Source organism: Esox lucius, chromosome 11 (genome assembly GCF_011004845.1).
Source record: "Esox lucius isolate fEsoLuc1 chromosome 11, fEsoLuc1.pri, whole genome shotgun sequence".
NCBI classification, from domain to species: domain Eukaryota; kingdom Metazoa; phylum Chordata; class Actinopteri; order Esociformes; family Esocidae; genus Esox; species Esox lucius.
This window is the reverse complement of record NC_047579.1, coordinates 52,800,942-52,817,683: the sequence shown is the minus strand read 5'-3', so window position 1 is coordinate 52,817,683 and position 16,742 is coordinate 52,800,942. Positions and strand designations below refer to the sequence as shown.

The 16,742-nt window shown below is 42.4% G+C and overlaps 1 protein-coding gene across 2 annotated transcripts in view; it reads right to left on the bottom strand.

Annotated features, from left to right (window-relative positions):
• Nucleotides 1–16,742, bottom strand: part of prkcbb (protein kinase C, beta b) — a 115,789-nt gene that overhangs the window by 79,510 nt on the left and 19,537 nt on the right. For both annotated transcript variants that reach the window (XM_029123188.2, XM_013136148.4), the window contains exon 3: nucleotides 9,672–9,754. In XM_029123188.2, the coding sequence (XP_028979021.1) occupies nucleotides 9,672–9,754 (83 nt within the window). The remainder of the gene's footprint in view (nucleotides 1–9,671; nucleotides 9,755–16,742) is intronic.

The window sequence follows — 16,742 nt, the reverse complement described above, 5'->3', positions numbered from 1 at the left end:
TCATGGGCGGCCAAGGTTCACTGATGCACATAGGGAGCAAAGGCTGGCCCGTGTGGTCTGATCCAACAGATGAACTACTGCAGTGTAGTGTTTGTTGTGTGTGGGGCTGCGTAGCCGCAGACCAGTCAGGGTGCCCATGCTGACCCCTGTCCACTGACAAAAGTGCCTACAATGGGCACGTGAGCATCAGAACTGGACCACGGAGCAATGGAAGAAGGAGGCCTGGTCTGATGAATCAGGTTTTCTTTTACATTACATGGATGGCCAGGTGCTTACCTGGAGAACACATGGCACAAGGATGCCCTATGGGAAGGAGGCAAGCCAGCGGAGGCAGTGTGATGCTTTGGGCAACGTTCTGCTGGGAAACCTTGGGTCCTGCCATTCATGTGGCTGTTACTTTGACACGTACCACCTACCTAAGCATTGTTGCAGACCATGTGCACCCTTTCATGGCAACAGCACGCCCTCATTTCTTAAGTTCGTAGTCTGTTATGTTCATTTCTTTAAACCAGATTTCATTAAACCAGATTTCATTCAACCAGATATCATTAAATCAGATTTCATTAGACCAGATTTCATTCTACCAGATTTCATTCAACCAGAAGTGACTGAACATCCAGACACGCTAGTCATTCCCTGGGGCTTCGGCACTCATGTTTTAATCAGTTAGTCTGCAAGCACCAACACAGGTTCAACAAAACCCTGCCCAGGCTGATGACATCACGGAAACACCATCCAATAGGAGGATGACATCCTAGAAACCCCGCCCAACAGACAGATGACTTCTTAGAAGCCCTGCTACCACCAGCCAAGTGTCCAGTAACATCCAAATCCCCTCACTGGTGCCAAGGCTCTTTCCACCCCCTGATTTATTGGTTGTTGTAGCCCAACTGTTGGTCCACATTGACCTAATCATTGGCTGTAGTAGCTGGCAGACTGTGGGCTTCAGTAATGTGTAGACTTGCAGACCCCCAGTGAAATGGGACGTAAAACCCTTTTGGGGATCAGGCACTGCCGGCTGTATCAGTCATCCTGAGCCTCTGGGCGAGCTGATGAGATGCTGCCTGTTCAGGTGAGAGGGTGCTGCCGGGGCTCAGTGAGAAACCGAATGAAACTGGACTGCCCTTGTGGAGAGAGAGATGGCGAGTCCAACCAGAAATGATCTGGCGCTTTCTCAACAAAATAAATATTGGGTGATCTGCCTCGCTTGTGACCTGACCTCTTACTACCTCTGCTTCAACACCACAAGGTACTAGGGACAAAGCAGAAGATCCAAAACAAGATCTGGTCCTAGCAGACATAGAACCCATCTCTCTAAATGGTTGTGAGGTCCGTGGTCTTACCAGCAAAAAGTTTCTAAAATGGGTCAAACACCCAACTGAAACTATGTTTGAAGAACTATGCATAAGTATCCTCGGAGTACACGAACCCCTAAATAATGCCAGCAGAGCAGAAGAACATATCCACTAATTACCACAATCCTAAAAAGATCTGTGCAGTGTCACACCCACCTAGAGGAAAGGAACTTTAAAATGTTCCATAACAAAGCCCTCATCTACAGAGAGATGAATCTAGTGAAGAGACTCCTGAACCAGTTCACAAACAGATCCCACAGAGCCCCAGGACAGCAACAGAGTCAGACAAAACCAAATCATTAGAAAACAAGAAGAGAACAATTTCACACACTAGAAAGAATCCAGCAAAACAGAGCAAATTGGAAAGATATTTTTGCCCTAAACAGAGAGTACACCATGGCAGTGTATGAGGTGGAGATGACAAGAATAATACATTTAAAAATGTCTTTCATCATCCACCCAGAGCAAATTCAACTGATTGGACATGATACAGAAGGCAAACACAAGGTCCCTGTGCATGTCAGAGTAAAAACGGTGGCAACAAACCCCACCTGCCCCCATCGCCCCAACACAATGCTAATGAAATACGCAACAAGCTCAAAATATTCCAATTTATTGAAGTAACAAGTGGTATCAGTACAGTAACAAGTTGTATCTAAATATACACTAACTATCTACATCAAATAACAGCAAGTTAAAAAATTAAGAAAATAAAAGTGCAGCTCTGTCATAACTTGTATGAAATTCAAAAACAGAGAAAATAAAAATGCAGCTGTGTCAAAATTTGTATCAAGTTTAAAAATAGAAAATAAATAAAAGTGCCACTTTGCAATCTGTTAAAAAAGAAGAAGAGAAATCCTTAAGGCAGAACAGGTCTATTTATCCCTGCATTAGTGGTTGCAATGAGCCGGTTTTGCATTGCAACATTTCTCAAAGCAGTGTTGCAGGCTTGATACTGCCACTTTCAAGTCATGCTCAATGTACAGCTGAGATCTGTACTTTGTTTTCAGTGATGCAACAGCTGAAAAGCCCATCTCACAGAGATATGATTTTGCAAAGGGAATAAGAATGCACACAGCTCTCTGCCCAGTGAGTGGATACTCCCTCTCCACTCCAAACCAGAATTCACTAAGAGTCTGAGCTTTAAACCTGTCAGATGTCATCTCAATAAACTGGTCCTTCTCAGCAGACCTAAAATCAGCAGATGCTGCAGACAGAATATGAATAAATAGGCTTACTTTTTTTGTCATTGCATAATAAACACAAAGAAATCTGTTTGACAACAATCGATTCCAGTTAGTAAGTAGCATACAACATAAATAAAATGCATGTATAATATATGAGTATAATATTCAATAAAATGTCAAAATACCAACCTGCTGCATTGAATGGATCCATAACCCAGGCATACTGAGCACTGTTGTTCAGGAAGTGTTTTTGAAACAATCCTCTCAGGGAAGAGATGTGCTGCTTAATACATGGGATCACTGTGGTGGCTCCAGAATCAGTGGTTTCAGCAACGTCGCTCAGGTTCTCAAAGACATCTATGTTTTGCTGATCGAGGCGCCTGCCCCATACCTCAAGCTTTCAGGTGAATGCAGTGATCTTGTCTGCCAGGTGAGGTAGGTGCTTGTCTTTGCCTTGAAGCTGAAGATTTAATTCATTCAGCTTGCCAAACACATCACTAAGGTAGGCCAGTTTAACCAGAAATTGTTCATCACTGAACTTCCTTGCAGCCTCATCCATGCGCTCCTCCTCCAAGAACATCCGAATCTCTGCCCTGAGCTCAAAAGACGCGCGACAGCATTTTGCCTCGGGGGAGCCACCTTGCTTCACTGTGAAACAGCACAGATGTGTGATCAGCTCCCATTTCCTCACAAAGTGCGGAGAACAGTCGCTCTTTCAGGGGTCGGGTTTTGATCAAATTGACCACGCTCACAACACGGTCAAAACCTCATTTAGTTCAGGGCTGAGGTGCCTTGATGCGAGCGCTTCCCTGTGACTGACACAGTGCATCCAGTGCATCTGGCGCAACCCTCTTTATTAGCGCCTGCAGCCCGTTTCTTGACCCTGCCATGGTCTGTGTGCCATCAGAGCAAAAGCCCACACAGTTTTCCCATTTAAGGCCTTTGAGGTCACAAGGTTCTTTGAGGTCACTGTCCAGGATCTTAAACAGCTCATCAGCTGTGGCTCTATTCTTTATGTATTTGCAAAACAGCAAATCCTCGCACAGTGACTTGCCATTCACAAAGCGGATGTACGAGATGAACAAGCCGTCCTTATTGCTGTCAGTAGCTTCGTCCACTTTAATGCGAAACGACTGTCTTAAAATTTTTCTATGAGTTGTTCCTCGAGATCACTTGAAATGTGGCGTATACGTCTCGCAACTGTGTCGTTTGACGGGGGGACAGCTTTTAATTTTGCTGCGCTTGTCTCGTCAAGCATAATTGACATCATGTCTAGAGCAGCAAGGAGAATGAGCTGCTCCCCAATTGTGTGTGTTTTTTTGCATTGTGCAATTTTGTATGCCACTCCTTACTGATGCAGCTTTTACCATGCGAGTCTCCTGTTTGACGGTATTCTGCCAGTTTTCTTTGAAAGAAATCAAGTGGCATATTGACGTGACAGGGGTGTGTGGTCTCTAGGTGTCTTCTTAATTTGTTGGGTCTCATACTGTCTGCTGCTAGCGGTCTAAGACACAACATACATCGGTCTCTCCTCTGCCCCCACCACCGCTGTTGTGAATCCAAGAGCAAGATACCCTTCATCATATTTTCTTTCCGGTTGGCTTTTTGGTTGATTAGGCCCGTCTGGTTTGTCTCTCTCTGCTGGCGCTGGCTCGACAACTTTTGAGGTCCGTGTCACAAATGTATTCATGTAGTGTTATTGCCCACACTAGCCTGCTGCCCATCGGGGCAAAATATAGATATATACACATATATCTATGGGCGTTTGTTCCGCTACAATTAATATGCCAACGTCACGTCAATCATTATTTGGGCACTTCGGTTCCAGGTAAATTTTTTTTTGGGTCTCATATCTAATGTTCTTTTAATTTAGACTGCATGTAGGCTAGTAATGATGACTTTGTTTGTGGGTGTTTTGTTTTGAATGTATGATCTTTGTTGTCATTAAAGAAAGGCGTTGATGAAGCAGACATCCCAACCTGCAAAAAGGGGGAATTCCTGTTACACTTGGTGTCGCCCCCGGGGGTGATCGGTCTAATAAGCGGCAACACACAGCTATAAGGACGGTTTGCTCTCACACACGCTGCATTTATAGTCACACAAACACACACACACACGCGCGCGCGCCGTCACTCTCTAGTCTAGTGCGCGGTCACTCTCTAGTCTAGTGCGCGGTCACTCTCTAGTCTAGTGCGCGGTCACTCTCTAGTCTAGTGCGCGGTCACTCTCTAGTCTAGTGCGCCGTCACTCTCTAGTCTAGTGCGCGGTCACTCTCTAGTCTAGTGCGCGGTCACTCTCTAGTCTAGTGCGCGGTCACTCTCTAGTCTAGTGCGCGGTCTTGCTCCAGATTCTGGGAGATTGGATCTCTTTTGCAGGCGTCAAAGAGCCGCTATCAATATGCGGGAGAGTCCTGTAACTTCCGGGACAATTGGGATGTCTGGATAAAGATATAAAGGCATAAAAAGGAAAATGTCCTCCCGTTTGGCACGCCCCACCTGTCACATCTCTATTCCCCACCAGTGGGGCGCGCCCCACCTGTCACATCTCTATTCCCCACCAGAGGGGCGCGCCCCACCTGTCACATCTCTATTCCCCACCAGAGGGGCGCGCCCCACCTGTCACATCTCTATTCCCCACCAGTGGGGCGCGTCCCACACTTTGAGAACTTTGAATGTCCTTGAGGGGCTCAGACAAAGAACTGACTTGTAAGTAAGTAAAGGGGTTTGAATAATTTCCAAAGGTACTAAATAAGAAGGGAGAGCGAAAAAGAAAGACAGTGAAGGATGTTAATCTGTGATGACTGGTTGTATTTAATAGGGACATACAGTAGGTCTGAGATGACTGGTTATATATAATAGGGATGTAGATCTGTGATGACTAGTTATATTTAACAGGGATGCAGGTCGGTGATGACTGGTTATATTTAATAAGGATGTAGGTCTGTGATGACTGGTTATATTTAATAGGGATGTAGGTCTGTGATGACCTGTTATATTTAATAGGGATGTAGATCTGTGATGACTGGTTATATCTAATAGGGATGTAGATCTGTGATGACTAGTTATTTAACAGGGATGTAGATCTGTGATGACTGGTTATATTTAATAGGGATGTAGGTCTGTGATGATTGGTTATATTTTATAGGAATGTTGATCTGTGATGACTGATTATATTTAATAAGGATGTAGGTCGGTGATGACTGGTTATATTTAATAAGGATGTAGGTCTGTGATGACTGGTTATATTTAATAGGGATGTAGGTCTGAGATGACTGGTTATATATAATAGGGATGTAGATCTGTGATGACTAGTTATATTTAACAGGGATGCAGGTCGGTGATGACTGGTTATATTTAATAAGGATGTAGGTCTGTGATGACTGGTTATATTTAATAGGGATGTAGGTCTGTGATGACCTGTTATATTTAATAGGGATGTAGATCTGTGATGACTGGTTATATCTAATAGGGATGTAGATCTGTGATGACTAGTTATTTAACAGGGATGTAGATCTGTGATGACTGGTTATATTTAATAGGGATGTAGGTCTGTGATGATTGGTTATATTTTATAGGAATGTTGATCTGTGATGACTGATTATATTTAATAAGGATGTAGGTCTGTGATGATTGGTTATATTTAATAGGGATGTAGATCTGTGATGACTGGTTATATTTTATAGGAATGTTGATCTGTGATGACTGGTTATATTTAATAAGGATGTAGGTCTGTGATGATTGGTTATATTTAATAGGGATGTAGGTCTGTGATGATTGGTTATATTTAATAGGGATGTAGATCTGTGATGACTTGTTATATTTAACAGGGATGCAGGTCGGTGATGACTGGTTATATTTTATAGGAATGTTGATCTGTGATGACTGGTTATATTTAATAAGGATGTAGGTCTGTGATGATTGGTTATATTTAATAGGGATGTAGATCTGTGATGACTGGTTATATTTAATAGGGATGTAGGTCTGTGATGATTGGTTATATTTAACAGGGATGTAGATCTGTGATGACTAGTTATATTTAACAGGGATGCAGGTCGGTGATGACTGGTTATATTTAATAAGGATGTAGGTCTGTGATGACTGGTTATATTTAATAGGGATGTAGGTCTGTGATGACCTGTTATATTTAATAGGGATGTAGATCTGTGATGACTGGTTATATCTAATAGGGATGTAGATCTGTGATGACTAGTTATTTAACAGGGATGTAGATCTGTGATGACTGGTTATATTTAATAGGGATGTAGGTCTGTGATGATTGGTTATATTTAATAGGGATGTAGATCTGTGATGACTGGTTATATTTTATAGGAATGTTGATCTGTGATGACTGGTTATATTTAATAAGGATGTAGGTCTGTGATGATTGGTTATATTTAATAGGGATGTAGATCTGTGATGACTGGTTATATTTTATAGGAATGTTGATCTGTGATGACTGGTTATATTTAATAAGGATGTAGGTCTGTGATGATTGGTTATATTTAATAGGGATGTAGGTCTGTGATGATTGGTTATATTTAATAGGGATGTAGATCTGTGATGACTTGTTATATTTAACAGGGATGCAGGTCGGTGATGACTGGTTATATTTTATAGGAATGTTGATCTGTGATGACTGGTTATATTTAATAAGGATGTAGGTCTGTGATGATTGGTTATATTTAATAGGGATGTAGGTCTGTGATGATTGGTTATATTTAACAGGGATGTAGATCTGTGATGACTAGTTATATTTAACAGGGATGCAGGTCGGTGATGACTGGTTATATTTTATAGGAATGTTGATCTGTGATGACTGGTTATATTTAATAGGGATGTAGGTCTGTGATGATTGGTTATATTTCATAGGGATGTAGATCTGTGATGACTGGTTATATTTAATAGGGATGTAGGTCTGTGATGATTGGTTATGTTTAATAGGGATGTAGATCTGTGATGACTAGTTATATTTAACAGGGATGTAGATCTGTGATGACTAGTTATATTTAACAGGGATGCAGGTCGGTGATGATTGAATCTGTGGCACCAATCTCATGGTAATGTCTGTTCATGCCTCTAGGTGTCTCTGGGCATGTGTCATTGTAAATGTGTGCGTGTTTCTCAAAGTGATTGAGGAGGAGAGATAGAAGGAGGAGAGGAAGGTAAAAAGGAGGGAGCAAGAATGAGAGGGAGAGAGGAAATAGCGTGAGAGACAAGAGAGGTGCGTGGTATTTCAATCGCTAGACAGAGTACATACGGGTGTAGTGAGGACAGACAAAGTGAGGGAGGAATGTTCTATTTATGGGGTTCAGACTCACAGGTGGAGCGGATCTGGGAAATAGGTCTGTCAAGTATATTACCCTTCTTTTTTTGACATAATTAACCCTATCATCTATTACTTCCAGCACTAAACTTTTTTAACTGCGCTAAAAAAAAATACTGCATGCCCTGCCCTGCAGCACAATAAAGAGAAACTTAGTCCAAATCCTCCATCAGATATACCCGATATTACTAGTTATATATTTTTCTTGGCCATTGGATTAGTGAACATGTATTTGCTTGAAATTAACCATGTTGAGAGATGTTTTTAACTGAAACCATTAATCAGTAGAGTCGCATTTCAGCCCTTTTATAAAGGTTGTTTCATCACAATTAATGAAAGAAAATCATGCAATGACTGTTAATCAATTGTTTTCATTGTTAAACAGCTCTATTCAGATCAGATGTCAGATTCAGATCATATGTCAGATTCAGATCAGATGTCAGATTCAGATCAGATGTCATGCACGCTTCTGTCTTGTCCCATTCACACAGGACTGATTTTCCCGGGGAAGGTCAGGTCATGTAATTACGTGCACAAGCCCAAGTCAACACATTTATGATATTAATCCTTTACGATAGCTGTGTCAATAATTTTTACTTTAAGCAAAGAAATAATAATAATCCAGTTGAAGGAACAAAATCTTATTTAAAAAATATGGGCATGAAACAAAGTGGCTGCTTGCAGCCTATATGAAGGCCCTGCATGCATCAAGGGGATACAGCTTGTGGTCCCTGTCAAAACAGTGTGCCCATTGATGAAACCAGGGCTGTTTCTTTATTTTACATGTACTCCAACAAACTCCTTTAGCCAGAACCAGTAAAGGTCTGTCCACATCTCAGAGCTCAGCTCCTTTCTAGGTTACTTACAAGGTTCCTGCCTTTCAAGAGAGAAAATGTTTGCCCTGTAAGGTCATATACTGGGTACCAGGATTCATAAAATATATATATATATACTGGCTGATCTGACTGACTGATTTCTGTTTGATCTGACTAGCTGATTGACTGATTTCTGATTGATCTGACTGGCTGATTGACTGATTTCAGATTGATCTGACTGGCTGATTGACTGATTTCTGATTGATCTGACTAGCTGATTGACTGATTTCTGATTGATCTGACTGGCTGATTGACTGATTTCAGATTGATCTGACTGGCTGATTGACTGATTTCTGATTGATCTGACTAGCTGATTGACTGATTTCTGATTTCAGATTGATCTGATTGGCTGATTACACGGCTTGAATCCTGAGGGAATTGTTCCAGAGATAAGCAGGAGCAGATTCTAAAGGTCTCAGTCTAAGAGATCCTCTGGAGGAGTAGTGGGCTTAAGAAAGAGGAGGGATGAGAGGATGAAGAAGAGAGGAGAAAGCCAAGTAGCGCAGAGAAAGTGGAAGGGAAAGCAGAGAAGAGGTGAGAGGAAAGGAAGAGAAAGATGAAAGAGAAGAGAGCCAGGTGAGGACAGGAGGAGAGAGAGGAGAGGAGAGAGAGGAGAGCGAGGTACGGAGAGAGAGGAGAGCGAGGTGAGGAGAGGAGTAGAGAGAGGAGAGGAGAGAGAGGAGAGCGAGGTACGGAGAGAGAGGAGAGCGAGGTGAGGAGAGAGTAGAGCCAGGTGAGTAGAGGAGAGCCAGGTGAGGAGAGCCAGGTGAGGAGGGGAGAGCCAGATGAGGAGAGAGGAGAGCCAGGTGAGGAGAGGAGAGACAGGTGAGGAGAGAGGAGAGCCAGGTGAGGAGAGCGAGGTGAGGAGAGAGGAGAGCCAGGTGAGGAGAGAGGAGACAAAGTCAGACAGGCTTTAATACTTGAATACTCACATCTGAATCAGGACCCTTGTCGGCTCCTGGACACTGGAAGGTGACAAACTCATGGCAGCGCTTATGTACCACGAAACAACACACTGAGGAGAGAAAGAGGAGGGAAAAGAGAGGAGACAGATAGACGGAGGGAGGGAGGAGAGGGCAGGAGAGAGAAGAGGGAGGGCCGAGGGGGAGGAGGGGGGGGAGAGTTTATCATAACAAATCATATCAACAGAGGCTATGATGGACAGACAGACAGAAAGCCTACACACCTACAACTCCAACCCAACTCCTGCACACTGAGCTAAACACATTTCATGTTCACACACACTTCTGCTGACAGATACACAAGGACACACACACAAACACATTTGATTTTCTATCATTGTAGGGATCTGAAACCAAACCCTGAACCAGAAATCCATGTTCCCTGTTCCCTTAACCCTAAACCTAACGCTTACTCATAACCATGCCTAAACTTAACTTACCCAGTCAGGACAGTGACACTTTTGCGATTACGTTTTTCTGATTTAGCCAGGGAATGGGGAAATATGTGTCCCCGATATATAGTAGTCAGGTCAGGGACACACAATGTTTTACAAACACACCTAGCTCTTCTTTCTCTCCCTCCTACTCCTCTTCTTTCTCTCCCTCCTACTCCTCCTCTTTCTCTCCCTTCTACTCGTCTTTCTCTCCCTCCTACTCCTCTTTCTCTCCTCACTTTCCCTTCCTCTCTCCCCCTACTCACACTGGCCCTCATTTATCAAAAGTGCGTACACCAAATTTCCAGCGTACACCTGGCGTACACCCAAAACCACGGTGACTTTGAGATTTATCAATATGGACGTTGGCGTACGGCACTCTCAAATCCTACGCCAGCTCAGGAGGTGGTGTACGCACCTGAGTTAGTGCGGAAATGCGCAGAAAAAAAAAACTAAAAGATATGATATATTATGATCCACTGTAAAAAAAACAACATAATTACAAACTTCAGTGTTTATTTTTGTGCAACATGGACTTCAAGGTTTTAAATTACCAAAATATAATTCAGACTGACAAAATAATAAAAATGACATTCTTCTTCTTTTAAATAATAATAGAAATAATAATAATAACAACATTCTTCTAAATAACAATACACGTCATTGATAAATATCATGAAATAATAAGACGAATATTACAAATTGTCATGCAATTATTAATGTGAATGAATGGTACTCCACATCACATCATCATCTTTTATTCCGCTTTTTAAACTGCCAAATGAAACAATTGTATTTCTTTCTACCTCCCTGGTGATCGTCTCAATCTCCACGTCAGAGAAGTTTCTCTTTTTTGCCGTCTTCCGTGTGTCCATGGCGTAAAATGAGGGCGTGGGGGAAGCGGAGACTTGAATATATAGGGGCGTGTTATTCTAATGACGATTGTTTTCAGCAGAGGCATTTATCAAGGGCAGGTATTGCGTACACCTGGATTTTAAAGGTACGCACAGCTTCATAAATCAGGCGGTGAGAGGAGTGTAAGCAAAATCCTACGCCAACATATACGCCCGTTTCTACGCAAGAATGATAAATGAGGGCCACTCTCTCCATTTTTCTCTCTCTACCTGGTGTTAAGTGAATATAATTACTGATCATGGTTGTTGCGTGGAAGTGAAGTATCATTGAGATACTGCATATCAGTGACAGAAGTGTGTGTGTGTGTACCCATCCATCCATACAGCCTGGACAAAAACCCAATGAACCTCAACTTAAAAACACTGTAAAGTTCCACCAAAGACACTGTAAAGTTCCACCAAAGACACTGTAAAGTTCCACCAAAGACACTGTAAAGTTCCACCAAAGACACTGTAAAGTTCCACCAAAGACACTGTAAAGTAGGGTTGGACGATATTGGAAATAACAGACATTGCAATATTTTGTTTTTCTGCAATATACAGTGGGGAGAACAAGTATTTGATACACTACCGATTTTTCAGGTTTTCCTACTTACAAAGCATGTAGAGGTCTCAAATTTTTATCATAGGTACACTTCAACTGTGAGAGACGGAATCTAAAATAAAATTCCCGAATATCACATTGTATGATTTTTAAATAATGAATTTGCATTTTATTGCATGACATATGTATTTGATCACCTACCAACCAGTAAGAATTCCGTCTCTCACAGACCTGTTTGGTTTTCTTTAAGAAGCCCTCCTGTTCTCCACTCATTACCTGTATTAACTGCACCTGTTTGAACTTGTTACCTGTATAAAAGACACCTGTCCACACACTCAATCAATCAGACTCCAACCTCTCCACAATAGCCAAGACCAGAAAGTGTAAGGACATCAGAGATAAAATTGTAGACCTGCACAAGGCTGGGATGGGCTACAGGACAATAGGCAAGCAGCTTGGTGAAAAGGCAACAACTGTTGGCGCAATTATTAGAAAATGGAAGAAGATGACGGTCAATCTCCCTCGATCTGGGGATCCATGCAAGATCTCAGGGGAGGTATAAGCCCAGAACTACACGGCAGGACCTGGTCAATGACCTGAAGAGAGCTGGGACCACAGTCTCAAAGAAAACCATTAGTAACACACTACGCCGTCCAGGGCCGTCTGAAGTTTGCCAATTCGCCCACAGGACTGCCGCATACTGGATGTTTTTCCCTTTTCACACCATTATTTGTAAACCCTAGAAATGGTTGTCCGTGAAAATCCCAGTAACAGAGAAGATTGTGAAATACTCAGACCGGCCCGTCTGGCACCAACAACCATGCCACGCTCAAAATTGCTTAAATCACCTTTCTTTCCCATTCTGACATTCAGTTTGGAGTTCAGGAGATTGTCTTGACCAGGACCACACCCCTAAATGCATTGAAGCAACTGCCCTGTGATTGGTTGATTAGATAATTGCATTAATGATAAATTGAACAGGTGTTCCTAATAATCTTTCAGGTGAGTGTATGTTCACCTTACTAAATCACACGTTCTGCAATGTGACTGTCTGTGGGAAAGTCAGACAGACAGGCAGGAGGCTTTGGAGGTGAAAGTGGTGTCTTGGACTTTCCGACAGAAACTGAATTGACTCTGCCCCTCATCTAAAGATAGCCAAACATATGATTCTGAACATTATACAACACAATGAATGATCCACATATCACAGCGGCCAGTCATTCAATACATACTACCGCTGAACGGAAGGTTAGCAGAAATGTGAGAGGGGATGACTTGGGGAAGAGGGGAGGTGGAAGAGGAGAATGTATGAGGAGGTGGGGAGGAGGGGGTGAGCGGAAGTGCGATAAGACATGAAACAGCTTGGCACCGAGGCCATATTCACCTACTGGACATTAGAAAACAAAACAGGAGGAAGATGAAAAAGTAGAGGAGGGAGGAGAGGGGAGGACTAGAGGAAGGAGGAGTAAATGTGGAAGGAGTAGATGAGGGAGGAGAAGAGGGGAAGGAACTGATGAGGGAGAAGTAGATGAGAGAGGTGTAGGGGGAGGAGTAAAGGAGGGAGGAGTTGAGGTGGGAGAAGGACTACAAACTAAAAACTGATTAGCTCCGTCATTAGCACTAAGAGACCCTTTCAACTGGCCCAACACCACTTATTTATAGAAATGTATGGAGTTTAAAACATTTTAGGGGAGACTTCAAAAATGTAATGTATGGAAATTGTTTTGTTACTAAGACAGACCAGTTATTTTTTATGAAAATAAAAAGGCGAAAATAGTAGGGTTTGAATCTACATTAAAAAGCAACCTGCTGAAAGTAACAATATTTCCTCTGACATTTTCAGAAATGCTATTTGATGACAAGTGAGCTAAAGTCTTTTCGTTTTGTAATTAAAAAAACGTGATTAAATCCAGCCAAAAATAGTTACTTGCCTTTAGCTATGAATTTGTAACACAGGATTTTCAAATATTAGAAGGGGCTTGGAGTTTGAAACAATGTATCAATTGTGTCAAAGCACAAGCCATGTTTCTTCCCAAAATTGTAATTGTTACCTATACAAAGCACAATACCACCAGTGAGTGTGACAAGACAAATAACAGAATTGAATTTGTGCAGGTCACAATAACATGGTAGCTAATCTGTGTGATCTTGACAATACATGATGCACACTACATGACAGAAGAGCTCTTACAATTAGTTTTAAAATGAATGTGAAGAGTCAAACATCGATAACTAATTAGTCTAATACAAAAGGTTAGTACCACTACGAATTAAATCTTCCATCCCTGGGTATGCGTGGCCTCCATTGTTTGCAACATGTAGTGATTCAATTCTGTTGTTCTCTGGGTGAGAGTGTGCTAGATGAGCCTTCTTCCAGTGAAGCAGGGGGCAGGTCTACACCATGCTTGCAGGTGTCTGTGAGTAGAGGACTCATACGTGTGTCAGGTTTTCGTCACCCCTATAGGTTAAGATACGGATTTGGACAGGATTAGGTTTAGGACATCAATACTAAAATGTTTAGGTAAAATATTTTCTCTGTTCCACACAAGGATAGAAAACCAAATGTGTGTGTGTGTAACGACACAGAACCAGGTTAGTTATTCTGGCAGAATCTGAATCTGGGACATCACCTCAACACACACAGGCACACACGTCGTCTTTCCATCCTTGTCAAGACCTCAAACCAAACCATGACCTAGAAGTGTTTGTTGCAACTGTATCCAGACCATTCTCTGTACTATTCCTCAAAACATTCTCCTTTTGTCCCAGTACAGCAGGGGTGTCCAAACAGTTCCACAGAGGGCCGAGTGTCTGCGGGTTTTTTGTTTTTCCTTTAAATTGGTTCCCAGTTCACACCTAAACAACCAGCTGGGGGTAGAAACTAACCAATTAGTGACCTAATTAATCAATCAAGTACAAGGAGAGATGGAAAACCTGCAGACACACCGCCCCCCATGGAACCGGTTTGGACGCCCCTGGAGTAAAGGGTTTGTAACGCGGGTTGGTAACCACATCCTCTGAGGGGGACAATATAGTCCCTTACCTAACCCTAAACCTAACTGGTAGTGCCTTATATGATGTAGTCTGAACAGAGAGGGGGGAGGGGTTATATGATGTAGTCTGAACAGAGAGGGGGGAGGGGTTATATGATGTAGTCTGAACAGAGAGGGGGGAGGGGTTATATGATGTAGTCTGAACAGAGATGGGGGAGGGGTTATATGATGTAGTCTGAACAGAGATGGGGGAGGGGTTATATGATGTAGTCTGAACAGAGAGGGGGGAGGGGTTATATGATGTAGTCTGAACAGAGAGGGGGAGGGGTTATATGATGTAGTCTGAATAGAGAGGGGGGAGGGGTTATATGATGTTGTTAAGCAATTAACAAATACTCAGAAACAACTACAACAGTAATATCCATAGACCAAAACTATTCAATACAGGTGCTGGTCATATAATTAGAATATCATCATAAAGTTGACTTATTTCAGTAATTCCATTCAAAAAGTGAAACTTGTGAAATGTATACATTCATTCCACACAGACCGATATATTTCAAATGTTTATTTCTTTTAATTGTGATGGTTATAACAGACAACTAATGAAAATCTTCTTCCTCTTCACAATACCCCATAGATTTTCTATAGGGTTAAGGTCAGGCGAGTTTGCTGGCCAATTAAGAACAGGGATACCATGGTCCTTAAACCAGGTACTGGTAGCTTTGGCACTGTGTGCAGGTGCCAAGTCCTGTTGGAAAATGAAATCTGCATCTCCATAAAGTTGGTCAGCAGCAGGAAGCATGAAGTGCTCTAAAACTTCCTGGTAGATGGCTGCGTTGACCTTGGACCTCAGGAAACACAGTGGACCAACACCAGAAGATGACATGGCACCACAAACCATCACTGACTGTGGAAATTTTACACTGGACTTCAAGCAACGTGGATTCTGTGCCTCTCCTCTCTTCCTCCAGACTCTGGGACCTTGATTTCCAAAGGAAATGCAAAATTTACTTTCATCAGAGAACATAACTCAGAAGCAGTCCAGTCCTATTTGTCTTTAGCCCAGGCGAGACGCTTCTGACGCTGTGTCTTGTTCAAGAGTGGCTTGACACAAGGAATGCGACAGCTGAAACCCATGTCTTGCATACGTCTGTGCGTGGTGGTTCTTGAAGCACTGACTCCAGCTGCAGTCCACTCTTTGTGAATCTCCCCCACATTTTTGAATGGGTTTTGTTTCATAATCCTCTCCAGGGTGCGGTTATCCCTATTGCTTGTACACTTTTTTCTACCACATTTTTTCCTTCCCTTCGCCTCTCTATTAATGTGCTTGGACACAGAGCTCTGTGAACAGCCAGCCTCTTTATCTATGACCTTTTGTGTATTGCCCTCCTTGTGCAAGGTGTCAATGGTCGTCTTTTGGACAGCTGTCAAGTTAATAGTCTTCCCCATGATTGTGTTGCCTACAGAACTAGACTGAGAGACCATTTAAAGGCCTTTGCAGGTGTTTTGGGTTAATTAGCTGATTAGAGTGTGGCACCAGGTGTCTTCAATATTGAACCTTTTCACAATATTCAAATTTTCTGAGATACTGAATTTGGGGTTTTCATTAGTTGTCAGTTATAATCATCAAAATTTTAAGAAATAAACACTTGAAATATATCAGTCTGTGTGGAATGAATGTATACATTATACAAGTTTCACTTTTTGAATGGAATTACTGAAATAAATGAGCGTTTTGATGATATTCTAATTATATGACCAGCACCTGTACATTCACCAGACAGAGAGGGAGGAGAGAGATGGATGACAGGGAAAGAGAGGGAGAGAGATGGATGACAGGAAAAGAGGGAGGAGAGAGATGGATGACAAGAAGAGAGAGGGGAGAGAGAGGGAGAGAAAGGAAAAGAGGGAGGAGAGAGATGGATGACAAGAAGAGAGAGGGGAGAGAGAGGGAGAGAAAGGAAAAGAGGGAGGAGAGAGATGGATGACAGGAAGAGAGAGGGGAGAGAGAGGGAGAGAAAGGGAGAGATGGATGGGTGTGGGAAAGGAAAGATGAGAGAGACAAGAGGAAAGACAGCAAAGGAATGGGGAGATATGTGGAGAGAGAGAGACAGAAAAGAAGAAAGCAGTGAGCTGAAGGACTGAGGTTTTTC